General features: G+C 51.5%; 2 protein-coding genes across 4 annotated transcripts in view; both read right to left on the bottom strand.

Annotated features, from left to right (window-relative positions):
- syt1a (synaptotagmin Ia) overlaps positions 1–18,037 on the bottom strand; it is a 37,701-nt gene extending 19,664 nt beyond the window's left edge. For 2 of the 3 annotated variants that reach the window (XM_061269076.1, XM_061269074.1), the window contains exons 1-2: positions 14,554–18,037; positions 6,009–6,064 (exon numbers count right to left, since the gene is read on the bottom strand). The gene's annotated coding sequence lies outside the window, so the exon portion shown is untranslated. Of the gene's footprint in view, positions 1–6,008; positions 6,672–14,553 lie in introns of those variants that run through there. The other variant, XM_061269075.1, reaches the window with a different exon arrangement.
- A 137-nt stretch (positions 18,038–18,174) lies between these two features.
- pawr (PRKC, apoptosis, WT1, regulator) lies at positions 18,175–27,834 on the bottom strand. Its single transcript, XM_061269078.1, has 7 exons — positions 27,645–27,834; positions 27,074–27,525; positions 20,386–20,517; positions 19,970–20,007; positions 19,052–19,151; positions 18,648–18,752; positions 18,175–18,566 (listed from the first exon to the last, which is right to left on the bottom strand). Exons 2-7 carry the CDS (start codon positions 27,434–27,436, stop codon positions 18,480–18,482), a joined length of 825 nt encoding a protein of 274 aa, XP_061125062.1. The 5' UTR covers positions 27,437–27,525; positions 27,645–27,834; the 3' UTR covers positions 18,175–18,479.
- Between the last annotated feature and the right edge of the window lie 20 nt (positions 27,835–27,854).

The following is a 27,854-nucleotide window of genomic DNA, read 5'->3' on the forward strand; positions in this document are numbered from 1 at the left end:
TCCGGTCCGGCCATTTTTCAGAAATACCCGAAGCTAGTACGAGGAACTTTAGGGACAGCTAGCGGTGAAGCTACTTGGCTAACTTGAACTTTGCTCAGAAACCATTTCTGGAAATCATTTGTATTTTTAGCGCCGCCTTCCACGACATTCGGTTTGTTTCCCCAAGCTTCCAAAAAGACGGGCCAGAAATAGGCATGAAAGGATTGACGGAAATATATTCCCCATTTGTTCCTTCAATTCCCGCCCGCCAGCCCGCTTCCGCCGATGGCTGACAGGCTCGCCGCTGGATAAGTGGCTGTTGAAATATGGAAGTATTCAGCGGTGGCGTCTTTTCAGTGGGCACAGGTGCGCCTTTTCAGCCAACACCCGCCCGCCGGCGTTCGCGCGGCAACACCTGCGCGGGTCAGCGGCGCTCGCCAACGCCGATGATATCCCGCAGATGTTTGCCTCGCCGCGCCGGCCAAAGACTTTCCACAGAAACCGAGCGCGGGTAATGCCTCGGGCAGCCGAGTGCGGCGTACCGAGAGAGGTGGTGGATTAGTTGGATTTGGGGAGCGAGTAATTACTTGTACCCGCCCCCCCCCCCCGTGGTGGGTGCCGTAATTTAATTACCTCGGCGACCTTTGTCCTCGCCCGGCAACAAAATACAGCCAAGGTGAGGAGAGAGCCTTTCATTTACTGCATGATTATATTTTATTGACATTCCGAGCGACATTTCAAATCCAATTTTCTTTTTTTTTTTTTTTTTTTCACGGATGCCCCCAAGGAATATTTATAATCGCCTATATGAGGTTTGCAGATGCGAGCGAGTCTTCCTAGTCCACGCAAAGTTGCTGATGTCGTGAATGTTGTTGTTTTTACACTGGCAGGGGATTGTGGGGGAAGTTAGGGGCCCCCTGGGGGCTACCTTAACCGCAGATACTTGGCAACATCACGACTGGAGCGGGCTAATGTTGTCCGTATCCCCGCTGTGTGTGAGCATGTGTGTAGCGGATACCCAAAAAAAAACAAAAAACGTGGCAGAACAATTGCTCATTACGCGGAATTGACTGCGCGGCGCAACGGTGCGTGTGCGGAGGAGTCGGCCACGCTGGGCGGCGGGCGATCCGATGATGGATGGCTTCGTTGCGCGTCAGGTGCGGAAAGCGAAGACGGCCCCTCGGCTTTAGATTTCGTTTTGCGTTTCTTTTCTCCACCTTCACGGCGCGAGTAAACAAATCCTTAAGGGAATGAAATGGGGAAAACACGTCTTTTAGCCGTCTTCTCGACGAGCCAGCCCACGTTTGAGGAGTTCAATTGCTGCTAAGGGAGATCAAACGCAAATGATGTGGTGGAAAATGAAGACAACGATCAAGGCGGTAGCAGAGGGGAGGGGGTCGGGCGTTACATCATCCCTCTGAGGTCACCTTGATAGACTCCCCGACTCTGCTTTGACTCACACCGTCGAGCCCCGAAAAAGAGAAGAAACAAGAAGAATATAGAAAGAATATAGAAAGAAGCGGCTCCGGTGGAGACTCGGCGCCTTAATGGACACGGGCCCGGCAAATTGGGGGAAGAGGGAGTCGGCGCACACGCCTCATCATTCGCCTTCTCCCGGTTTGCCCGCCGTGACACTTTGGATCCATCAGCTCCAATATGAGAGGAGAAATTGGCCTTCGCTCGGCGGGGCCCCGCTCACTTTGCCGGGTCGGGCCGGGCCGGTCTGGGACGCGAGCCAAATAGACTTTAATGACGCTGCCGCCGCCGCCGCTTCTGAACTCCGACTGAACTGACACTACGGCGGCCCGCTGAGATTCGGTCGGACCTTGGACGCTCGCGTAGCGAGAACAAAAGAAAAGAAAGAATAATCGTAAATCAAGGCTAATCAAATGTGACTGATTGCAATTCATTAACAAAGAACTTCTAATTAGGGAAATGTTTCATTCCTCCTGAATCCCAAGCATGACCTAAAAAAAAAAAAAAATCATAAGCGGAATGCAGTCGCAAATATCCTTCTTGACTTTGCACGTGGCGCCATTCAAAAATGCGCCGCTAAATATGCGCGCGGGAGAAGATTTGCCTTTCAGCAGCCATCTGCAGCGCTTCTCCCTCATTCCCTCCTTCCATCCTTTCCTCCCTCCCTCCCTCCGTCCATTCCTGCTGCCTTTTCACATTTTCTCCTCCGAGCCTTCTGCTCATCACCTCGTGCCACTTTCCGCAAAAAAGAGAAAAACAACAACAACAATGGCAGCGAGGGCTCGTTCAAGCAATGTCGAGCCCGGCCGCTAAATATCGTTCCCGTTTGCAGAATTCCCGCCGCGGCTGGGCTAGCATCGTCACGCTCCGCCGCCTTTGCTTATGTAAGCGCACGCAGAAGAGGCAATCTTTGGATCGACACATACTCCGCAGGAGAGATATTACCGCCGTAATCTAGACGGAAATGGGGGTGCGCGGCGGCGGAGCGGGCCGACCTTGAAGAATTTAACCTCGGGAGTTTATTTGTCAGCCTGATATCCTTTTTTTTTCTTCCCAAAATGCTTCTGTAAAGGTTTCCGTAATTGGAGTCACTTCGAAGCTGATGAGCCAGTTTTGGAGCGAGTGCTCAGAGTGCTTCACTGCCAAGGACAATTTCTTTTTGTAACCCGAGTTATGTGCTTCCAGCCCGTAAACATTTTGCCAAGGCTTCTTTATTTTGCTCAACTTGAATGAGTTAGGAATCGTTTTTATGCAGGTCTTTTTTTTTTTTTTTTAAAAGAGAAGCAACCAATTGGCAATTTTATATCATTTGAGTCATCTTCAATTTAACAGCTCCAGCAGCTAGCCGCTAATGCTAACCATCTACGGTAAACATCCTGTGCCTTATCGCGACGGGGCTCACAAATATCTCCGAGGCGGCAGACCTTTTGTCGCAGGCGCGATGCCCCTGAGCAAACAAGATTACGCCGAGCAGTCGGAGTTCCGAGACGCCATCCTTGACGGGCCATTGTTTCAAAGTATGGCTGCCGGGCCTTCTCCATACATAATTGAGCAATTCAGTTCTATTCAGAGTCCTGTGTAGCTTCATTGAAATATTTTTTGTATTTTTTACAACTGATTTGTGTCATTAAATATTGTTTGCTAAAAATGTATTCATTATATCCAATTGAATAAATCATAAATAAATGAGAATTTGGTTTTTTGCTTGGTTTTAAGCGGTGTGTTGAGAAATGTGGACATTTTTCCAACACGCGAGTACGTTTGGGTCACTATCTGGCTCTAAACGGCGCAGTTGCATAACGTCTTTCAGCGAGGGCAGGCTAGCCAAACTAGGCCAGCGAGGGGGGGGGGGGGGGGGTCGTCGCCACGGAGACAGCATCTAAAGAGCCAGATGCACCTGTGTTAGATCAGACAGTACTTTTTTTTTTTTGCGAGGGCGTATTATGAGAAGTGCCTAGACGGGTCTGTAACCTCCTGTTGTAGCTGTAAAAGTGTCGGGTCAGCGTTTCGGAGTCAGCCAAGGGGTCACGGGAAGGAAGCGCGGCAATTTGGACGGGATGTTTGGAGGTCCCGCCAAGGTCACTAAGACTCGGCGCTAAAAACCGCGCGATAGGCCCGCTCCGGGTTCCGGTCGGCGAAATGAAGCGGCTCTCAGATCAAAGTGAAGAGCTCCGCCTCCGTTTTCAAGAAGGCACTTGCAGCTCGCCCGGCAACTTCTCAGTCAGGCACGGACAAATATGTCATGAGAGTCTCGCAAAAATTCAAATGGCACCTTCTCTGGCTTTTCTGCAGATTGGAAAAGCTTTTGGATTGTTTTGCTTTCAATTACTCACTGCCGCGGGCGTCATTTCTTCAAAAGATTCTTCGTAATTAACCATGCCGTCGTCGGCGTCGCTCATCTGGCGACGACGCAGCTCGCGAGTTTATTTCCGGAAGGTGCTAGAAACCTGACGCACTTTGCCGAAATAACTGCGCGCTTTCAGTTGCCGCGGCAACCCGGGCCGGCGTGACGCCAACGGCTCGCAAGTCGGGCCGACGGCGCGTTTTCGTCCACTCTCAAAAGGCCCGTTTCCATGCGGAGGTGTCGGCGCGGATGAAAACAAAAGAAGAGGAGGGCCGGCGCTGCTTTGAGGCAGAAGGTTGGCCGCCGTCGCCGCGCCGCAAACAGACAACGTGAATTACGAGGCCGTGTTCCATTATTTTCAGCCGAGCGGCGGCCAGCGCCACATTAAACAAGCATCTGCGTGCTTTGGCGCGGGACCCCAATCCCCCCCCCAACGCCAGATCTCTGCTCTCTCCCTATTTCCCCCGATCGCGGTCGGGCATTGAGCGCATCTCGGCCGTTGTCGTCCCGGTCAAGGTTGTCTTGTTGCTTTGTGGCGAGTTGGCGCCGCATCACTCAAGCTGCTCTGGTGCCTCTCAGCAAATCTCAAGAACAAAAAGACAAACACGCCGCGTCTCTTTGCTGCCGGCCGACTTAAAGCAGGCTCCCGCCGAAGAGATTAGGCCCCGCCCACCCGCTTCGGCCTCCACGAGAACCACTGAAGGTCGCGGTTTTTATTTCTTAGCTAGTGTATGAAACGCGCTTTGTAACGCAAGCTGAACCCCGAACGATAAGCTGTTGAACCGAGCCAGCTAAGAACACGCTAGCCGCGCGAGCGCGGAGCTCGGCGCCGGGTGTCGTGCGGCGGCGGCAAGCAGGGTCGACCTTTTGTGTTTGTCATATCTCCTCCAGCTCAGGGCGACCGCAATGTGTCCGAGACGCTTTGGCTCACAGGGGACACATCAGACAACCACGAGGGAGTCGGGGGATGGAAGGAGGGGCGGGGGGGGGTTGACCGTCCCCTAGGACAAGCCTTGTCCTCTCTCACTGTGTCAGCGTCACGCCTTGATGCTTCGAGAACGACGGCGGCCTCCAGCACCACGCACGCACGGACAAGTGACCAGGAATCGCCGTCCTCATTGCAGCCCGATTAAAAAGCGACCACTCGAAGCCTTCACGACCCAAGACGGAGTTGCAGAGGCAGGCTCTACTTTCTAGGACTGACGCAGGTGCTGGTTTATCTGGCCCAGATAACACGAGCTGGTGCCATCATGTGGATTAGGAATGTAAAGCGCGCCGCAGTCACACGAGATGGCTTTGATTCATCCAAGCGGGCAGGAAATGAAATAGCGGCGTGGCGAGATTAAAAAGGGGGCGCAGGGAGACGCGGCAGCGACTTTCATTTCCACGCGCTGACCACGGGCCAAAAGATGCTCGTGACAGAGATTGTTTTGCTCAACGTGGAAGTTGGACTAGCAAGCCGGGCGGGTGATTAATATGCACGCTAATGGAAGCTGGCCGAGGTGTTTTCCGGATGAAGGTAGCGACGCGGCGAGCGCGCACGTTGCGCATCAATCTCAAATGACAGCCCCGCCCGAGCATCACCCCGACGCTTCAGAAAGTGATAATTAGTCGTTTGTGACCCAAGCGGCGAAAGACAAAACGTCAAAAAGCTGCACTTGACACTTGGATTCGAGACTGGAAGAAGAAAAAAAATCAAAATACAAATGGACAAAAGGCGAGCAAAAATAAAACCTAGCTTAGCATTGCTAGCGCCGCCATTCTGTTCTGCATTCTCTGTGCTTTTTCCGACCACGACTATGCGCGTTTCGAAATGGCCGTGTTGAGAATGCAAATTCATGTGTGTGGAGTATCGTTTTTAAATTTGCTAAAGTCGCTTAAAACGATCGATCTCGCCATGGCTTCCTAACCTAATCACGGCGGCCGAGCCATCCCGCACCGCTGACTATTACATGGCAAATCAAGGGAGCGGCGGCGTACACTTGCAAATCACTCAACGGCGTCCGACTGACCGCCGAGGCCGTGCGATTTTGCCGCGCCGCAGCCTCGGTCTTGAATATTACGCTGCAAATTGGAGCTAAAGTAAAACGTTCAAATCAGGGAAAAAACGGACGCGGTGTGAACGGCTGCGCGACGGCCCCGTGTTGCGTCCGGATCTCGTTAAGGCCGAGCGACAGGACCGGGTCTGCATATTCAATGAGCCACTCACCGTTTGTTGACTGGGTCGGGCAGGGTCCTTCCGGTCCGGCTTCACAGAGGCCTTTGCTGTAAGACACAAAGGAAAAGTGGTTCAGGATGAAGTCGGTGCAAGGAGGGGGGGGGCGCTCGTGTTTTAAATAACACTCGTTGGACCCGAAGGCGGACGGGCTGGGCTAATTAAGGCAATCAATTCCTTCTAATGAGCGCGAGCGGCGGTAGCGTCGCTGGGAGAGCGACGTTTGGGGGATGTTCCCGCCACCGTTTGGAGGGTCTGACGGATGAGCTCGTCCGCTCGGAAAATGAGGAATGACAATACGAGGCGTCGGCTCATCTCGGCATCTGTTGATCAGGAAGGAGCGGACGGGAACAATGGCGGCCGCGCGTTCAAGGCTGGCAATAATATCCGGCGTGGCGATATTACACCGGGTAGGGAGGGGCTGGCGTCTTCCCATTGTCTCTTTCGGCGGGTGCAACTTCCAAGTCGACGGGCGAGCCAGGTCCGCTTGTTGGCGCTCCTCGCATGTTTGCGCTTCGTGATGAAGCCGCCGCCATACCACGAGAAGCCTGGCCACCCGCCGGCCGTGTTTACGCAGCAAACATCACGCTGGGCTCGTTGCGACAATGGAGTCCGAGCGGGGCCTCCATTCTGCCCGTCGACTTGCCTCCAGACGCGACTTTGTTTTGCGTCCAGACGCGACTTTGTTTTGCGTGTGGGCCCCGCCGTCTGATAAGCAATCGTTGAGGAGTCGGGCGCCTCTCGAAGGCAATTACCGTAAAAGTGACGCCAATTAGAGGCAGACAAATGAGATAAAACCAGATGGTTGAGTCGCTTAGGAGCAAAATGAAACTGAGCAAGCGGAGCGCATCCAAGACTCTTTACAAAGTAGGTCACGCAAAAACCAGGTTTTTTTCCCTGCTAAGCTAGCATAAAAGCCTTCTTGGTATTTTACCGTTCTCTCATCGGGGTATTAGCGGCGAGGCGACATGAATAATTTTGCTCCTTTGGGGTGACGGGAATTAGTCACTATTTTCCATTGTTTTTTTTTTTGTTTGTTTCTTTTTTCAATTTAGTGGTGGAGCCGAGCCCGCCACTCAATATTAATCTGATTTGATGTGAAAACCTGTCGTGATCGCCCCCTAAAAATAATGAATCAAATAAATAAATGGATGGGGGGGGGGGGGGGGAGCATGCTGTGATTATTCCGTCGTTGTCATTTCACTAAATTAGGTGACATTAAAAGGCAAATAACAAAGGAGGGAAGAAAAAAAACATCCGAGTGAATTTTGTGCACGGATGTTGTCATCAACGCATGCAAATCAAAAAGTCAACATGGATATTATTCAAATTGTGTCTTTTTGTCATGGAAAAGCAAACTTGTAGTTTAGAAATTGCCCCCCACCCTTTTGGTTTATTGGAGGAGACAAGCATGACTGCACACGATGCCTCCGTGGGGAGGGCGGGCGGGCGACCCACTTTATGCCTGGCATTCATCAAAAAGCCGCTTTCTTTTCAAAGCGGTCCAACTCGCAGGTGTTGGGAAGGAATCGCAGCGAGAAACCGCATAAAGCGTTCAACAACTTGCTGGCAGTCGATTGGGCATCTAAAAATAACTTGAGCCACATGCTGCTTCACCTGCACATCCTTTTTTTTTTTCATCAAAATGGAACTCTGGGACTGTTCAAAGGACGCGTAGGTTGACATTTATCAACATTAGTCAATATTTCATTTGGAAATCACACCGTTTTTCCTAATGGCTTGTTTTGAAGACAATTTGCATATTTGTTGGGTGGAAATTAGCACGCTCACGCTACTAAATGTCAGTCGTACGACAAAATGTGATTTGCTTTCGGGAAAATGCTAAAAATACGCCGCTCGGCCCGCGGTGGACGTTTGTGCGTCAGAAGCGGCTCGCCGGCCACCGGTTGGACTCGCTTTAATCGAGTTTGCGTGACGAGCACACGGCCCCCGAGCGCCGGGGGCTGCAAAGTACACGACGATTCGATTACGCCTGCACGCAAACCTTATTTGGGAGCATCTGCTTTCGGCTTCAAGGAGACGTACGGAAAACCGACTTTTCAATGTTGACATCCAAATTGTCGCTTCTCTGCTCGTTCTGTTGGCGTGTTTACGTTTCATCAAAAAGAGGCTCAAAAAGGACGAAAGAAAAAAAAAAGATTGCTCGCAAGTGGGCAATCTTCGGCTTCAAAAGCTCCATTTCAAAATGGAAACATCAAAGTTAGCCAGGTGGACTTCTTTCTTTCACAGGAGCCCATTGATTATTCCGGCCAGCGTCACGTTTTGACCTTTCCCGCCTCATTAAAAGAGTCGCCGCCGCCGCCCGGTCATCAAATCTGACAAAAAAAGCAGAGCGACATCGTGACGGCTCCAGCCGACATGTCAAGACGACGTCGCTTCCCGATTTCTCCTTTGATGGCAAGAGGAGAAAAAAAAAGCAGCGGATGAACGAATGCGAGAGCGCGGGCCGGAGGTTAATGGCCGCCAATCAAAGTGCTCCAAGTCTCTGTGATGGAAGCAAAAAGGTGCCTCGCCCCGTGGGTGACATCAACATGGCCGTTATTTCCCCAAACGTTCCGCCTGCCTACTTTGCCGCTCGCTCATTATCCCAGCTCGGCCGGGAGCTCATTTAAAGAGGAAAATTTGCTTCATTGGGTAAGCAGAGCTGCAGCGTTACAAATACAGGGGGGGGGGGGGGGGGGGGGCTCCTAGACTGGCAGGGTGTCCTCGCAGCAGCCGGCGCTAAGCGTTATGGAGAGCAAAAAAAAAAAAAGAACTGAGTGCAATCAGCCTCGGCTCTCCTCGATTGTAATTCTGCCGTGTCCTGCGCCCAACGGCATGCAAATGTAATTTATGCGGCGCCGGCCACCCAGCCGAAACATTTGCATGCGGAAATGAGAGGCCTGAGATGGAAGGAGGGCTTGCTACTGTACCCGCAAGATGCTCTGTATTTCTTTTGAAGCCTCCACGGGGCAGCGCGGCGGCCCTCGGGCTGACGAGCTAGCGAGTTAGCGTGTTTCCAACAAACAACAAGGATTTGTTGCAAAGTTTCTTGCGACTATTAATTGACAAATATTAGCCCCGTATCTAATGGGGCGAGATTCTGCAGGCTGGCAAAGTTCTCGTGTCAACAGGATCGACTGTGTTCAACTTGACTTTGTTCCACTTGGCTAGCGCATTTGCATGCATTTAGCGCCGCGCCTCGGGCGCCGCTGCATGTCCGTTCCGCTTATTTGCTTAAAACGAGACACTCTGCCTTAAATGATATACAAATAAAAGATTATAAATAATCATTAGGGATTGTTGCCGGGAGCCGCGTCAGCCGTGATGGAGGTCACAAATACAGATGTGCACCCGCGCTGTCACTTTTGAAACGCATTGACGGGTGATTGATATCGCCGATCGAGCGGCCGACGGGAAAGGTTGACGCCAAGACCGATGGGGAAAAGACCCGAGCTGTGATCGATGGCGTGACAAATACAGCGGCCGGGCCGGCGAAATTTAGGTCAAAGCCGAGTTAGCGCCGCCGACTCTCCAGATGAGCGCCCGCCCGCCCGCCTGATTCGAGCGCCCTCCCATTCCCCCGGGGATCGACAACAGCTGGCCGAGACGCGTTTATTACTTACGCATTATGCCCGAGCGGCGGCCATTATCGTCACGGGAATCCATCATTTCAAAAATGGAAAACAAAGGAACCAAAATCAAGGTTTTTGTCTGAATGACATTGGAGCTTCTACACAAGTGCGCTGACAAACAGATAGCTAGTTAGCGTTAGCGTAGCTTACCAGGATTTTCCTGAAAGTGACTTATGGTCAACGGGAGATCTTGGTGCAAAGGGCAGACGGAGGATGGGTCTTAACCTTGACAGACTCCAAAGAGACCGGCGGCTGGGCCCAGGAATGGACCGTGTTCACTTTCAGCACCGCCGGCTGCCAAATGTTTGCATTGCCTGCTGGCCTTTTTAATTATTAACACACTTGTTATGCCACCATTTGCCCACCGCCTGGCGCGCAATCAATATTCCATTGAGTTCCTCATCTGCGTGCCAATAAGCGTTTCAATAAACTAGCGGAACGGGTCGCTCGTAAACACGACAAAATAAAGCAGTCGAGAGGTTAATATGGCCACGCCGTCTTTTGCCACCCGTATCCACTTTAACGGTCTCCGATGGCGCTCGGCGCACGTTTCCCATCGAGGCCGATTAGCTCGGGACGTTGTGCGACCCGTCCGCTCGGCTTCTATTAGGCGTGCTTGTTTGGCCCCGGCTTGCGTCTGGAGCACGCCTTCTTGTTGTTCAATACACGCCATTAGCGCTAAGTGAGGCGAACGGATGCAGACACGCCGCGTGCGTGCGTGCGCACACGCTGAGCCCAGCCGCGCGCCGTCAAACCTTTGCTTAACGTCAACGGGCCAAACGCGACTCGGCATGACGTGATTTGTTTAGCGGCTCCGCCGGATCCATACGCTCTGATCGCCGGCGATAATGGCCCGAGCCCGTAAGCTGGCTCGTGGAAATGAGGCAATTTCGCTTATTTGAGACTAACGTGATTTTCTGAAGGATTCCACGCTCGCAAAAATATTTCAGAGATGGTAAGAATGATGTTTTGGACAACGAGTCGATTCTAAATTGCCCTTTTCTTCCTCCTTTGCCCGCAATCCTGAGCAGCTTGTTTAAAAAATGAGCTCCTCGTTAGCTAGCCAAAAAGTACTTTTCCTCAGGTCTTATCGTTCCACCTCAAGGTGACCTTGAACCCTGGGAAAATCTATGCCGGGCGTCTGAGTGCCTCAATTCAGCGCGACCGCAGATAACACTTGTACGCCGCGCTGCTAAGTGGAGAAGATCGATGCGCTCACGTATGGATTCTGGAGGGGGGGGGGCGTGTTGGGGAGCAGATAAAGTCGCCGGTGTGCGCTCGCCGCTCGGCTAGCGAATCAAAGTTAGAACTGTAGAGACGTACATGTAGTCCAAACCTGTTTTGCTCGATGCCAGATGAAAGCTAGTCGTCGTAAAAGTCGCTTGGCTATATTAGCGAACAACCTAGCGAGCGAGCGCCAATCATCAGAAAACCCATCCGTTGTTGCTGGAGATCATCCAAAGCGCTTGGAGCGATTTTTGTGTCGGCTAACCCATCCGGGGACACAATCGGAAATTTGCGAGGTGAAGCGGAACCGCGTTGATGTGGGCCGCTCGAGCTCATTAGCGGCGCGGTGAATAGCGGTCGCACCTGACTCGCGTTTCATTTCACTTTTTACGCCTAATGAACATTGGGCGGAACGGGCCCCGGGAAATCGTTCCACGGCGGATGAAACGAGGACGGGATGCTTTTGTTTCGTTTTTTAGCGATTCCACGGTGTGCATTTGGCTTTTGTTTGTCGCAGCGGAGAGAGTTGTCATGGAAATGCAGCATTTGAAAGGTGCTGATTCACGCGTGCACATTTTGGCCTGTGAAAGCGAGTGATAGCGTGAAGGTCGTCTCCGTGGGGGGGGGGCGAGGGGCACTTGAAAATGCACGACCTTGAAATTCAGCCCGCCGCGCAGGCGGAAAATGGAAATGTTGACATTCTTCCGGGGGCCGCGGGGTTTTTAGCCTGCGGCTTTGCGAGCCCGTTTGGAATGACGCCGGCGCCGTCCTATTATTCGCCGATTGATAATTGATGGCTACATTCTAATTGTTTCCATAATTGACTCAACATTGTGCGCGCGAGCAGCTTTTGTTCTGCCGCCGAGCAACCGCGACACGTCAGATAAAATGAACACCGAGATGACACCAGACCGGCGATGATGCCTTTTTTTTTTTTTTTTTTTGGATCGTGAGTCATGAATCGACGTCCCCGCACGCTGACATTTTTGATGGCACGGCGGATTTGAGCTTTTCATCCCGACGGCCGAGCTGACTCGATTTATCGGTGCTGGTGCAAGGGAGTCGGGAAGTATACAGTCAAATAAATTTTTCGCATTCACTCTTTTTGGCTCCAAAAAAGATTCTTAAAGCGGAACAGCAAAGTGAGCAGCTCCAGAGTTTCTTTCGATGCCGGTGATGGTCATGACGAACGCTGACAGGTGTTTTCTTTTTTTTTTTTCTTCCCCTCCACAACCAAGTGCACTCAACGCGGCACTCGTCTTTTCGACTTGGCCATGTCGATCTAGCGCGGAGAAGAGGAAGAAGATAAGAAGGCGTGTAAACAGCCGCTTGCTCCGAGCTGACCCCCGAAGCCGAAGATGCCGCGGTGACTGAGTCAAAGAGGGGGCGGGACGCGGCGGATGCCATCATGTTTTTTTTAAGCGCCCAAGTCTAATCAATCCATGTGGATGACTGAAGGCCATTTACCATTTCCTCGTCAACGGCGGCAAACGGCGTAAGGAGATTGGCGCTTATCAGGCAATCAGCAAAAGCCCCGAGCCGATGCAAAGTCACTCGGCTCGCCTCATTTGCATACGCAATTAGCGTCGGCTTCCGGGGACGCGCTTGATTGACAGCGGCCGCCTCTGATTGGCCCCGCTTTTTCAATCAGCAAAAATCTTCAACAGGCTACGCAAATCCCGCCAGCACTGTGGGAGCTGCTTGATTAAAGTGTGACTTTTTCCTCTACAATTTTTTTTCCCCTACAATTTTTTTTTTGGACACAAAAACTAACCTTTTGTCCTATTTTTTTTTTAAAATTCTTTAATCTGACTTTTTCAACAAAATAGATCTTGAGACGCTAACCTTTTTTTGGTCTCTCTTTTCAAGATCATGCACGTGTGGGAGGGGCGCACGTGATTGACGGGCCGGCTCGTCGTGATTGACGGGCCGGCTCGTCGTCGCCAACGTTTGAAGATGTTGGCGGCGCGTCGCAGTCAGGCGCGAGGCTGATTAGAAAGTGGAGCGCAATCTCTTCCCGGCGCCGTCAAGGTAACACGTTCATTTAGGAGATAAGAAGCGATGCTGAATTTTCCGCGCTTATCAGCGCGCCGGCTCCTTAGCACAACAGTAAATAAGGCGGCGTGAAAATGGCAAGTTGCCCCCGAGGCCGGGCCGGGCCGGGCCGGGCCGAGCCGGGCGCTAGCTGTGAATCTCGAGATGCTTGATATCAAACGCAAACAGATTACGCCTTATTAGCCCGAGCGCCGCGCTAATAGGTGTTTTGCCGTCAAACTGGGCGGACATGTTTGGGATGAAAACACATCTGGCTGCCCCTAAAAAAAAAAAACACAGAAAAAAAAAAAAAGGAGCTGGACAATCCCAACCCGGCTACAGAAAAGGGAGGCGGGGAGGCAGCGGCACAGCGCGGCTGGCATGACAACCCACAGCCCGGCGGGATACTTGGTTGCCATGGCGACAAAGAAGGATGTTCATATCGGAGGCAAGTTTGAGCGGCCGGCGGCACGCTGGTGCGATCGCAACAGAGTTGACTTTCAGAAGCGGCCGCGTACAAACGATATTCCAGAACGTGTGATCTTTTCACGCTTTTGAATGGGTGCGCAGGCCAATCGCTCATCTTCTAATAAACACACACGCTGTCTCAGGATATGAAAGAAATGCGCTGGGGCCCGCGAGCAATTTCCTCTTAAGGAAGATGCTCGAATGACAGCTGCTAAGAAAGCGCCAGCGGCACTACTTATGTGGGAAGCGGGGAATTTCAACAACAGCGCTGGCTTGCGTGGGGGGTGGACATTTATACACATAAATACCTCATCTAGTTTTTTCCTCTTCAATTTCCAATGGTGAAAATGGAACCATCTCATATATTTGATTCTTGTCAAGATAATCAAGCCAAAAGCGCATCAACATTTCTGCTTGACTCAACTTTGCTCAGATCAAATGTTACGTTTGGGATTTCTGGGAGGTTTTTTTTTGCACGCTCGCCGCCCTCCCGTCTCCGAGAACGTCAACACAGGCATCGTCTGGGGGCGGGGCGGGGTCAGCGCCGGGCTCCGGACGCTCTTTTGCATCCGTCACCTGGTAACGCTGGGCCAGCGGGGAGCTTCCTGGTTAATGTATTCCCGAGGCTGGCGGTAAACAGCTGCACCTGGACAGCGTTCCTCCCTCCTCCTCCTCACCTTCTCTCGGCTCCCCGTCGAGATGTTGCATCATCTCAAGAGGAGCAAGAGGGAGGGAGGCAGGCAGGGAGAAGTCATTAAGCTGGTGGACTTTGAAACGCCAAAGTTCAAGCGCTTTTGTGCGACTCGACTTGGGCACGGGAGGACCGCGACTCGCTACGACACCTTCAAAAGTGAAAAGTACACTCGAGTCGCTCGTACAGTAGAATCGACAGAGCATTTCCTGGGAAAAGCACAAAAAAAAAGACAAGAAGGCAATTTGATGGGATTGAGGAGATGAAAGCTGCCCTCCCCCTCCTCCCTCCCTCCCTCCCTCCCTCCCTCCCTCCCTCTCCATTCAAACACAGCAACACCGTGGTTTCCCCTCGCAACCAGAGACGACCGCACGCACACAAAACAACACCGGTCGGGAAAACAAGCCAATGGGGACGGAACCTTCCGCGAGTTCCTGCGCAGAGGGAGGGGGGGGAAAAAAAAAGGTGTGGTCGCCAGTCTTACCTGACAGATGGCGGTGAGCGCACCTTCCTTGCGGGGAGGCGGAGGCATCTGGAGTTGGAGAGGCAGCAATGCGCCGAGATGGGACACGAGCGAGAGAGGGAGGGCGGGCAATTCGGAGGCGGAGCTTGGATGATCTGTCGCCGGCGGCGATGATGATGACGACGACACTCGGGAAACGGTTCCTCGGAATCCCTCCAGCCTCCCGCGGCAGCGAGCGCTCAGCCGTGATTGGTTGCAGGAGGAGGATGTGAGAGTCCCCCGACCCCTCCCTCACCTGTCATAGCGGACTTGTAAGAACATGTCTGTGAGGCCCAGGCTCGTTTCTCCAGAGAAGCAACAGAAAAAACACCTACAAGGTCGTTGCATCACCATGGTGACCTGGGAAGCTGCAAAATGGCAACCGCACCAAAACAAATGTCAATCAAAATCGTGTTAGGAGACTTATGTACTTTATGAACTGGTCAGATGAAGAAGCAACATTAATTACATAATACAGTATAGACAATGTTCAATATACAACGTATGATGGCTTGTGGCAGCTAACGACTGACTGTAAGAAAATAAAAAAATGTCACAGCGCTCTGAAAGGTCAGGCGGCTCTGTAGCCACAGTCAAATAATCAATCGACTATTTATAGCAACACAACATTTGCAGTCGTAACAATGTGCTCGGACGGCAGTTTTGCACTCGGCTTGACGCAAAGGTTAGCAAGAGACGAGCCCGCACAAAAAGTGACCATGACATGCGTAAAAAAAACATTCGGCATTTTTTACATTTCATGGTGTAGGAAAAATGATTTTTAAAAAAATGAAGCCATCATCACCGTGACATCAAGCCCAATGACACTTCAATTACATTTGCAAAATAATGGGGCAATCAATCATGAGGGAATCAGGCAGACTTGATTAGCCTAACTTACCTTCGAACAAAGTTCCACGGCGAAAGGAGTGTAAACGAGAATCAAAAGGTTGATTATTATTTATAACCTATGAACTTTAAACGTCAAGAAAATAGCAAAAAGACGTTAATTGAGTCCACGCTGTACTGTACGACACAACATTCGCGACCGCCATTTTGGAATATCCACATCGGAAATTGGACGCTAGTTGCGCATGCGCACCAACGCTTGTACGGCAAGTCATGGACAAACAACACAACCGCGCATTTTGTATTATGTATCGTAAATATAAAAAGAGTCAGTGTAAAAGGCACAGAAGTTGCCTCTTCTCTCGCCGAGCGCCATAGCATAGAAGACTTTTCCGCGAATGCACTTCACCTCATTTCCCAAGCTTTCTTCATGTCAGTTCAACAATAGCAGACATGCAATGCAATTCCCCCTCTAAATAAATCCAATTAACGCTGCCACTGCTCACATTTGCGCATAAATAGACTTTTTTTTTTCTCCTAAATCCCCCAACTGCACCAGCTCCTATTGTCAGACCAAAAAAGAGTCGAGGAGATCATGAGCACATTTTCTGACTGAACAAGCAAGCGGCGATGCTATCTGGCCTGTGGTATCACGAGCAGTTAGACAAACTAGGGGCCCCGGACCACCGGGGGGCCGTGAGCTGCGTTTTAGAGGGCTGGGAAAAAAAACAGTTTTTAACTACTACATGAGGGAGCTGTGTGTCAATGAAGCCAACGTAAAAATAACCTCCCAACAAGGTCACACAGAGGAGATAGCGGCCTGGCGGTTTGTTTTATTTAATCAGCGCAGAATTCTGGAGGATTATTGTTGCATCTTGATTCTATCTTTTTTTTATGAGTCAATTAGCTGAGCACGACAGTCACTCTCAAAGCCGAACGCTTCCATCTTTTTGTGTGCCACGCAAGGTGCATCACCTTCACTCAGCCTCATGATGTAGGGTTTATTTTTAGTCGGGCGGGGTCACGTGACACGCAGAGTGCAGCTGGAGGCGAGCGCGGTAACACGCCGTGCGGCTCCAGGTTGCCGACCCACGTGTACCTAATGTTATGACGGCAGAGGAAGAATTTTTGGCTGCTAATTTTATCTATTTTATCCCATTTAAAGTGAATATTTTTCTTCCACTATCCTCATAAAAATCATAATGGAAAAAAAATTGCAAAAGTGCAATCTTATTTCCTTCATCCACCCGCTGCCGCCGACAAATAAGTCGGGAGGAGCGAGAGCGCGAGTGTCATTACGCGTCCATCTATGCTCGTTATGCCGCCACTAATGGAGAGGGGGGGGGGGGGGAATTATGCAAAGCCACCAGGAGAAAAATAGGCTTGACGAGACCACCTCGCGCTTTCCTGTCTTGATGACACTCGCACCACCAGGCAGAAAAGATGCGGCTGCGTTGGAATTATTTTTTGAAGGTGCAAATGTTCTTTTGGAAAAATGATTTCTAAATTTGCAATGAATAATTAAATTGACTGTGTAATTCTACTGCACCGTTGTTTTCGCCCGTGCGGACGATTTGGGGCGGGTGACCTCCACGTGACGCCGCTTGCACACGTCTCGTCGGCCATTTTGCGTAGTAGCCTAAGAGCAGCTGACAGATGGCTGCCCGTCTGGACCCGCCGTGTGTTGACGCGGCGGCATGCTGACTGGGCACCACGGCGGCGGCGGGAGGAGGAAGATGGCTGTGGCGGCGGCGTCATGGCAACGGCGGAGTGACCTTCACGGCCGAAGCTCCTCGCTCGCCTCGGACTTTGTGAGTCATCCGCCGGCGCCGCCGTGTTCAGGCTCTTCTGTGGAAAAACAAAAGCGACAAGGCACTGGAAGAAAAAAGTCGCAGACAAACACTTACTGGAGGCAATTCCATTCCTTGGCGCTTTCTCGACTCGCTGGATTATTCCGAGTGGTCCTGTTTCTATTTACTCGTGTGATTCCTCTTTTTGGGATCATTCCCACTTGTCATGTTTATTTTCATTGTGGATGGATTATTCCGAGCTCTATTTCAACTCTGGCCCTTTTTGCCATTTATCAGCGGTACCAAAACCCGAGCCCGGATGACAAACGCTCGAAAACGTATCGATCGGGGTACGCCGTTGCTGTGGAAACGCGGGGAAGACATCAAAAGGAGGCAATGAGTCAAATCCCGCCGGAGAGTCCGGCCACTCGAGCGTGTCGAGCCGCTAAGAAGCTTTGCGTCTGATTCAGTGTCAATTCTAACGCGGACGTTTGGCTCTCCATTTCTCAAAAGGATGAAGCGGAAAACGGCGGCCACCCAAAAACAGGAGAAGAGCGAGTAGACGCTCCGAGCGCCTTCTAATCTGCTCCTTTGACCTCCCGATTGGCTCCAGATTGAAGAGATTGGTCGCGGGATGAAATATGGCCGACCTTGCTCAGCGACAAGATAAGGGCGGCCTATCGCAAGACATGGCCGCTCGCTGCTTCTGGAGTTTCGCCCTGGAAGCTTTTCCACCGACCTGCTCCAAAGCATGGGAAATTGCGTGGCGTGGCCATTTTGTCATTACCAGAGATTAGATGATGACGCTTTCAAATCGGATGATTGGCAGGCGGACTCGTCTCACCTCGGAGTGTTTGTGTGTGCGTCGCCGCAACCCGGCCGCCGCCTTGCATTAGCGAGCGAGCGAGCGCGCGCGGCGCTATCATCACATCCAATTAGACGTAATGAACACAAGCGAGGCGACTGAGGGGAGATAATCAAAGTTTTATTAAACGACGGCATCTTCTGTACACGTATATGCATACTGCAATGCTAAACCCTTCTTACAAAAAAAAAAAATCTAAAGCATTACAAAAGACAAAGGATCGGCCAGCTCGTTCCCTTGGACGATGCGTTCAAAGCCCCTCGCTTCATTTTATTTCTTCCTCCAAAGCGTAAAAAGTGATACGGCTTTTTTTTTTTTTTTTAAAGCACATTCCTTACGTGTCCATCTGAATGCTCCTTATATACAAGATGATTTACATTAAATACGCACGGGGGGTGGAGCTTCTACCTGGTCAGCTGACCCACCACCTTCAGCAGAGTTTTGTTCTCCTGCTTCAGCTGCTCGTTCTCGTCTTCAATGTCGTCCAGGTCCTGCCGGGGTAACACGGTGACATTTCCCACTTGAATGGAAGCCGTGAACCCGTTTAGGCGGCCAATGAGAGCGGGACTCACCCGGTAGAGTAGGTCCATCTCCTCTTTGAGCTTGTCAATCAGGTCGTCTTTGTCTTGCTGGGCCTTCAGCAGCCTGCTCCTCTCCTGCCGCTCGTGGCCCAGTTCCTGGAGAGGGAAAAAAAAAAAGGCTTTGCACATTCACAATAGCAATTTGTCCTCCCCGCTGCAGATGTGCTAATCCGCTTCCATGGCAACCAAGAGCATAACCGCCATATAGATATGGAGACATAAAAGCAAGTCTGGGCTTTGAAGCGCCCATGCGGGTTCAACGCGCCGCTCGTTTGGACAAGTGCCGCCCCGACCCGAGCCAAGCTTGATCAAAAGACGCTCCAACCATCGAGAAAATGTCATCATCGTCATCCTTGTGTGTGTGTGTGCGGTTCCAGACACTCGGCGTGTCCTACCTGCTCCAGCTCCTCCAGCCGTTTCTCCAGACTTGCCGGCGCGGCGTCTCTGACGTGGTGGCCGTGGCGATGCCGGCTCTCCTCGTCCATGCTGCTGCAGCTGTGCCCACACACACATACGCACACAGACACGCACAATAGGGTGAGCGCACCTGCTGCTTGAATGCCATTCCTTTCATGAAAGGCGTGAATCACAAAGTGGTGAAAGGAAAAGGTGAGGGGAGGGGGGGGGCGCGTTCAATGAGCCGAGCGTTATCGCCTTTGTCCAAGAGCTTTGCCATGAGGCAATCCTTGGCATATCGGGCCGGCCGAGCGAGAGGGGCGGAAGGTTCATTTTATCACCATTGCCTCCAAAGTCAACAATACTGCAAACAAGAGCAGCCGCTCAAAGTGGATCTAATTCCACAGCGAAACGATAACACCAGAGATTTTTTTTTTGCTTCCATTCATTCTAGTCTGCACAACCTGGCCACAAGGGGGCAGTATAATAGCGACAAACGCTCCTGTTTATGCCTTTTTGCATTGTCCGTTAGCATTAAGCTAACGTTGACGTCTGACTTTTCATGTTGACATTTGACTAATTACGATGGATTTATTTATGCAATTTGGCTGCTTACTTTATTGCCCCACGTCAATTTGCTCGTTTGTGTCTCGGCCTTGCAATTCTTGCTGCTGCTGCTGCTGTCGTTTCATCAAATGTCAAAGCAATCTGGACTCCAGTGAACTGGCGCATTTGTCCGGCCCAAACCTTTCCAAGCACATCAATTGCTCCCGGCGCTACCGGTGAGAGGGTCAGGGTGAGCGAGGGGGGGGGGGGGGGGGGGGGGAACGAGGCGGGGGCTCCAGATGGCGCCATGTCAACTGACTCTCAAAGCGGCCATCGGGTAAAAAAAAAGGGGGGGGGGGGGAAACGCTTACCTTTTGGTGCGGCTATTCCCAGATCTTGCCAGGTTCTCCTGAAATTAGAAACAAAACATGAGCTGAAGCAGCTTTTGTGAGGCTAACACCATTTGCAAAAACAACAACAATGAGGGACAAGCAAGTCATCAAGACGGGCTCAGGGGAAAAAAAAAAAAGGGACGAGTGTCCATCAGCGCGGCGGACGCTTCATTCCTCATTCTCGCATGACGACAAATAAATAGAAACCTGGAGACAAATCTCAGCGCTAGCTCAAAGTGGCACCGATGACTTCTTGATGTGCCTCCGGCGCAGCGGCGCGTCACGCCAGCCGGCCATTTACGCTGATCGATGAAGGGCCGCTTAAGCATGAGCTCCTCTCGCCCTGGTCGCGGCGGACAAACGGGTCCAAAAGCAGAAGCCGTTTGTTGACTTACCGCCGAAAGCCCGCTGGCCGGGTCTGCCGTCATGGCCTCGTTCTGGAAGGTGTTGGCCAGGACCAGCTGCTCCTCCTCCTCCTCCCGCTCGTCTTTATCGGCGCCGTCGTCGTCGTCGAGCTCGTCCAAGCTCTGGCGGAAAGAAGATAGAAGAAGAATGAGGACACGGGAGCCATGAGGAGAACTCAGCAGAGCGCCGAAGCAAAGCGGCGGCCCGAGATAACCTGCCCTTCTAATCCTCTTAAGCCACCGGAAGTGAGAAGCAGCGGGGAGCTCCGTCCACTTTCCAAACCTTTGAGAACACATTCCTGGTCCCGGTACCAGAATTGTGGCTCAATATCACTTTGGTGATCAACACTGGAATGGAAAAGATTGGCCGCTTCTGAGAACGAAATCATTGTTTGATTTGTGTTAAACGCTTTCAAACACAAACAAACGTTTCCGCTTTCCCGCTGCGCTCAGGGCTAAAGCGCTAACGGCTGCTAAAAATAGCTTTCTGGCCAATGAAGTCATTGGCGAGGCCTTTCCTGCCAAATGCTTTATCACGTCTCCTCGGGGACGTCTCCGAGCTCCTTCTGGCTCTCACAGCCTCTGAACTTCTCAGTTGAGTCTCAAAGTTGACTTTGGACCAGGCGGCGCCTCCAAAACCCCTCGCAACCATAAAAGGGATCTTTTGGTCAGTGACGTGTCCTCACGTGCGGCGCGAGATGGACGGCAGACAGAAGATGCGGGGTGAGACAATCCAGAACCCCCCAACAGCTTCCTGTTTACGACAAGCGGCGCGATTCTTCAAAGCTTCGGCAAAAAAAAAGAATCTTGTTGTTTTTCATGGGCCGTAAATAAAAACAGCCGTCGGCAAGTGCGCGACATGTGCTTTGGACCAGAACCGGCATCGCGTGGCACCACATCTGCTTTGGATAAAGCCAATCTCGTTGTTACATAAGCGTCTGGCTTTTGTTTTGGAGGGCCGACATCCCGTCCATTTATCAGCCAGCGGTTGGAATGTTAGCGTTTGATCCGCTCCGCGTGCGGTGAGCCCGATTCAGGCAAAGCGGATCGGGATGGTTTTCACGTCTTTGTTTTGGGTCCGGAGGCCCGTGGGCTTGACAGGAAGTGCTCCTGTGTTTTGTCTGACCTCCAATCTTGTTTTCACGTCTTCCTTTCTGCTCCGAGGTCTTTTTTTTTCCCCCTAGCAGTCGGCCCGAAGCGGATATTCTCAAAACATTTGGAGTCGCTGAACCGGTTTGCTTTCGGGGCGAGGGAGGATTTAGAAAGCCACAGAATGTCATGCAAAGAAATGAGATGAAGTGGCAGCAGCAGACAAAAGTGGCAACTTCTGGCAGCTAAGCCCGGACCGGCAAACCCAAACGCTCGGCCCCCTCCCAACTGGTGAACTTTCGAAACGTCTGCCAGCGAGCGGCCTTGGACTCTCCCGTCCGAACGCGTTTGTGTCACCTCGGCCTGAAGTCAAACGTATTTAACTTGCGCTGTCACTGACCTTCCTTCTCTTTGGCCCCAAACATTGCAAAACGTTGCGCGGGCAAGCTCGGAACATTTCGCCCGCGACAGGCAATTGCCGTCTCGGAATCCATCGAGCGAGGGAGAATGAGATTTGATGAGCAAAAAAAAAGGCAGAAATGTCGGCTGCCTCGACAGCGCTAAAAAAAAAAACCCCAGATGAATCACCTCCGGATGGTTTTGAGCGTTTGCGATGCAAAATCGGCCCCCCTGCCGAGAGGTTGCGCCGCTCGGCGACGATTACGAAGACACCCGCCGAGCCAGCGACTGATTACGGCCATCGGGAAGACGGCTGTTGAGAAAACAAAACGGGCAGCACTGGCGGCCTCCGGCCACATGGTGGCGCTGTTAGGCAATAAACAACACGTTCCATCTATTTTAAAACAGTCGATTGAAGGTTGACTTTTTTTGCTCGTTCACAGTTGAAATTTTGTCAATCATTGATGAGAAATGAAATGGCAGCGAAAAAAATGAGACAATGTCCACATTGGAGCCAGTCAGCCATTTTCCTTGGCTGCTGTCACGTGACTCATTAGTGTGACAAAGTCTCTCGCATGAACGGCGAGCTGGCGTGCTAAATTTGGCGCTCTCTGAGAGAGTCTGCAACGACGACGAGGGGAGAAAGAGCATTGGCTACGTTTAGCGTAGCGCCGAAATGTAGGAAAGCAGAAACAGGTCGTGACGTGCGTTACAACGTACAGCTAGGTCGGTCGGGCGCTCGCTCGGGGCCGCGTCATGTTGATCACCGGCGCTGCGGTGTGACTGCTTGCCCGCTTTGAGCACGCTAGCCAAAAACCCAATTCGGCGTTCTTATTATGATCAAACAAGAGCAAAGTGGCCCCTCCAGACCAGGAATGCACCATCACCCCCTGAAAAATGTGCGGATGGAAAATAAATCTGCTTTCCGTGGAACGTATATCGTCCGTACGTGGAAAGAGAAGCACAGAGGGAAAGGTAATCCTCGTGCGGAGGCCATCCGACTTTCAATATGAGAGGAATGCCAATGAAGTGCCGGTTGATCCCGGCCGGCGAGATTTAACCCAACGGCCCCCCGCGGGAGCGGCGGATGCTGACATTTGGCTTGGGAAGCAAAACGGAGGTTGGGGGTTCGATCCAAAATGGCGACGGCAATACTGGCAAAGCGACAAATGATCCAATCAAGGTGGAAATGAAGAAACGCGGCGAGACAAACGGAGCACAGATGTCACCGGCGGCCTCTTTCGACTGCTTCATTTCATTTCCTGCGTGTCTGCTGCACTCCGGCGCTAACAAACAATTAGCCAACATTAGGCCAGATGTGAAATAAGCGCTTTGATTCCGTGCCCGGAAATTGAATAAGTGCTGCTTAACGCATCAATCCACTGTGCCCGTTTCAAACAAGCTCATTAGCTTCATAAAAAGCCAATTAACTGGAGGCCTGTGGGGGGGGTGGGGGTATCAAACGGCGGCGCGGAGACGCACTTTGACCCCCGGCCGAGTCGATCATTCACAGCTGCTCGCGTCAACATACAACCAACCACGCTAGCTTGGAATTAGCCTGGGTTGCTAGCGGAAAGCGCACGCAACCATTTCATCTAAAGTTCCAAAGTATTTGTTTGGGAAGTTATGCGAGAAGGCGGCCCTCGTCGCCGAGCTCCCGACATTCTTTCAGCTTTTTCCCGAAAGAGGAAGGCAATCGAGCGTAACGCCGCACTTCCTGTTTACGCGCAGATGCCGACTCAGCGGCCTTCTCGGAATCTCGCTTAGTGACGGCCACCGTCGGCCGCGCTGATCCCACATGGGGACGGGGAGAAGCGGCGACTCCGTTTCCTTCTCCCTTCACGATGGGAATGTCGTGACTCAGCCGCTAGCGTAGCAGGGAGAACAATAGGTCACAGGCGATCTGGTAAAACATGTTTGATGCGGAACGAGCGGGAGGCGGGGCCAAACCGACACATCGAGATTAAGTCTGCGGTGTAAACATCGAAAAGTTATTGTTGTTAATTTCTTCTCGCTTCCTTGGGAGCTCTTGAGCAGCTGTGTGGAAAACAAAACAAAAAAAAGAAACGCTCCCGTTTGTTTGGACGGCGAGGCCCGCAGCTTAGCACGTTTCCTCCGCACACTTTCCCTTTTCCGCTTTATTTTGGATTCCCTTTCTGGACGGGCTGCCCGATTTGGAGCGAAGTGGAATTTTCCAAATCAACCTCTTTTGTGCGGCGCGTGACAACCGAGCCCAACGTGCATGCTAACTATGCTAAAATGCTAACGCGCGCTCATCGAGCGGCCACCCGTGTGGCTCTTTTCCATCTCGTTAGCCGCCGAAAGAATGTGAACCTGAAGATGCGAGGGTCAACCGCGTTTGTTATTCATGAGGAGGCCGGCTACGGAATAATCATCTGCTTCAGAAGAAAAAGTCGACGTCGGCGACCCCCCCCCAGGGCGGCCTGCACGTCGGTCGCAAAGAAAAGCTTGGGATTGAGAGCGAGAGAGAAAGTGAGCGAGCCAGCCAGAGTTTTGTTCTGTAATGGACATCCTTGGAAGAAGCCCAAGCACTCATCAGGCTGTGTGGGAGGAAGACAAAGCCCACGGAGGGAAGGAATGTGCGCTCGGGCGGCAGCGGAAAGGCCAAAGCCCGGCTTAAGAAGACAATCCTGAATTGTAGCGCGCGCCACAACCCGCCGAGGCTGCTTGAAAAACATTTGGACACGCTCGGGAGAGGAAAAACAAAACCAGAAATAATGGCAGCACTTCAGCGCCTTTATCGTAATTGGGCTCTTGGATCTTAATTGGAGGCTATCGTAGCACTTTGAATCGAAATTGGACTCGTATCGGGATTTGGATAAACGGAGACCGAACGGTATCAATGCCAAGTCGCCTCGTTGTAAAATGGCAGCTGACGAGGAAGGAACACCGGCGTCCCGCCGTACCGGGCGCCGCCTGTCACACGGTGCGAGGAGCGGATGATTGCGCACTTTCCCTCCGCTCGCTCGCTCGGAGCGCTTTTTATCTCGTCTTCGAAGCATCACTTTGCATACAAATGAGGCAGCCGGGCCCGATTAACGGCGCCTCGCTCGCTCTTTGGCTGAATGACGCTCAAATGGAGCGCAGGTGGACGATGGAATCCCGCGCCGCGCAATGAGAGGCCGCTTATTGAAAAACGCAGCGCGCAGCACGTCCACTAGGGGCATCGTCACAAGCGCGGCAGCCCATAAAAGGCTTCTTTTTCTTAAAACGACTCAATTAAACATCACGCAAGGCAGTCCCGGCGCCGGTGCCGGTGGCCCAAATGTCGTTAGTCGACTGAGTGAACAGCAACAGAGCTTTTGTGTGCGCGTCACGCACACATCGGCTTCCGTCACCTCCGAGCGCCGTGCGAATTTGGGACCTAACGGCGAGCTTCGAATGCTCAAGTCGTTCCTTGAAAAAATGAAAAGCAAGTCAGCGGCAACGCTCATGTTTGTTGCAGGAAGGTCAATGGAAGGAAAGAAAAAAAAAAAAAAAAGGGCGGAATGTCAACATAATTCCACTTGCCAAGTGCAAGCGGCTCCCGAAGGCCTGATGATTACGAGCCGCCTGATTGGAGCTGACTGGCAAAACCAGGAAAGGAATGTCCCACAAGCCTTCCCGCTTCCTCACCGCGTGCCCCCCCGACCCCCCTCCCCAACCTGGACACAATGTTCCCTGATAACCACACGAAGGCGGAGAAAAGCGCCGAATGAGGTCATCAATATGCAAATGAGCCCAGTCGGGTGAGACGAGGACACGGGGAGTTGATTTGACGCCCGCCTCCTCGTCGGGCTGGTATTCCTTCCAGCAGCCGATTCAAGTTTTAAATGCGATGACGAGCTCGCTTCCTGGTGAAAGCCTTGGCGGAGGTTACTCAAAAGGTGAAAATGAGAAGCGGACATTTTCGCTTGACTTCCTGCTTACCCGCTGGGAGTGTGACTCAGCACCTTGTTGACACTCCACACACACATACAAAATGGCGTCCTGAGCATCCCGTAAAATGAACGTTTTGAGCAATATTAGCTGCAAGTTTTAGCAAGATGCTAACAAGGCGTTAACAGAAACACACCCTCCTGCACGCTAATGAACGCATTCTTTGGCCCCAATTACAATTCCTACACACGCAGCAAGGAAACTATGTGGAATGTTTTTTTATTTTGTTTTACAAGGTAAAGGCGGGTACCTACACTATGTCAACTTGCCCACTTTCACTATTTCTGTCCCGATGACATAAGATAAGGAGTCAACCGATAAGGCGGGTTTGGCCAGACTCAACGGATACTTTCCAACAGAAGCAATTACGCAAGACTTCACATGTTTTGGCCATAAAACACGGTGAAGTCTCGTCAAAGCGGCGTTTTTACATATGCAACGTCGTTCCGCCTTGATAATTGTACGTTTTTGTACATTTTAAAACATCATTAGCATAAAAGTACTGCCTCAATGTATTTTTGGTGCTTTTCCGATTTCCTCTCCCTCCTTGGCTAACATCTGCAGGCTGCTTTCATTCCTCCAAACAACGGTAACAGATTAGAGCGGACACATGTATGGCAGGAATTTGGTGGGGGGGGGGGGAACAACAGCTCCTCCTGGCCACAATTATTTGTGGAGCCACAACACAAACGCTGGCAAGGAACGAGTCTACGCAAGAGCTCGCAAATACGACAGGAAAAGTGAAACTCAATGCAGCACAAATGACTTAGCGGGATTTCGACAGATTTTTTAAAAGATGTACACTACCGTTCAAAAGTTTGGGGTCACAAAATTGTTTGGGTGACCCCAAACTTTTGAACGGTAGTGTATATATTTATTTAGATAATTATTAATAGATTATATATATATATATAATCTTCTGTGTAAAAAATCTTATAATATATATGTATACATATAGATTATATAGAATCTTATACAGATATAAGATATAATCTATAATATTTAATTCATAATATTTTATAATAATATTTACACTACCGTTCAAAAGTTTGGGGGTCACCCAAACAATTTTGTGACCCCAAACTTTTGAACGGTAGTGTATGTTTTCAATTACTGTGACATTTACTCAATAAAATGTCTCCGCTGATTGAAAAGAAACTTTCCCAAACATTGTATTTAGGTAGTTTTGTATCCTAAATACATAATTATCATTTTGTCAGGTGTTTGACGTCCAAATGTGGGTTCCACTGACCTCATTGGACGGCATGCTGACGACACCTGTTGACCTCCTCTTCTCCCTCAGCTTCCTCTTCTCGATCTGCCCTTTGCCCTTCCTGGCGCTGGGCCCGCTGCTTTTCTTCTCCTTGCTCTTCCCAGGCGACGGACTTTCCCCGTCCCGCTCGCCGCCGTCCGACGTGCAACCATCCGGCGAGTCGCCCTTCGCCGGTCGCTGGAGTTCGTTCCCGGAGGAGCCGCCGCTGCCGCCGCTACTGCTGCCAGCCCCGGAGGCGGCTGCGATGTCCCCGAGCATTTTGGCTCTCATCTTCTCCCGTTTCGCCTTCCACTCCTCCAGGAAGTCGGTAGTGGCGCTCGACTTGAAGCCGCCGGTTGCCATGCTAGCTTTTACTGGCTCGTCACTTTCAACAAGTTTTGACAACCTCCCCTAAACTAGTCGCCGCATTCCTCGAGCGAGTGTCCCGAGAGCTGGTGGCGTGCAGAGCGGAAGGAAGGAAGGGGGAAAAAAACTTATTTGAGTTGTAAACGCATTAAAAAGTAGTGAAAGCGAACTTTTTAGACGACGCCAAACCTCGTTGGCGACTCACCTGCAGGTGTCAGGTTGTCGACTTCCTCAAAGTCGCACACCGGATCTTCCGACCAGGTGTGCCTGACGAGTGCTCGCCTCGGCTGACTGCGGTAAGTGACTTAGTGGCGCTGTTGGAGCCGCCGCAGCTCCCTCTGCCCTCCGGAGCGGCGGCCCGAGTCCGGAAATGACCGATGATTCCCGAGTGGAGCCGAAGTGCGCTTGGGAAAGC

Source organism: Syngnathus typhle, linkage group LG21, assembly GCF_033458585.1.
Source record: "Syngnathus typhle isolate RoL2023-S1 ecotype Sweden linkage group LG21, RoL_Styp_1.0, whole genome shotgun sequence".
In the NCBI taxonomy this organism is placed as follows: domain Eukaryota; kingdom Metazoa; phylum Chordata; class Actinopteri; order Syngnathiformes; family Syngnathidae; genus Syngnathus; species Syngnathus typhle.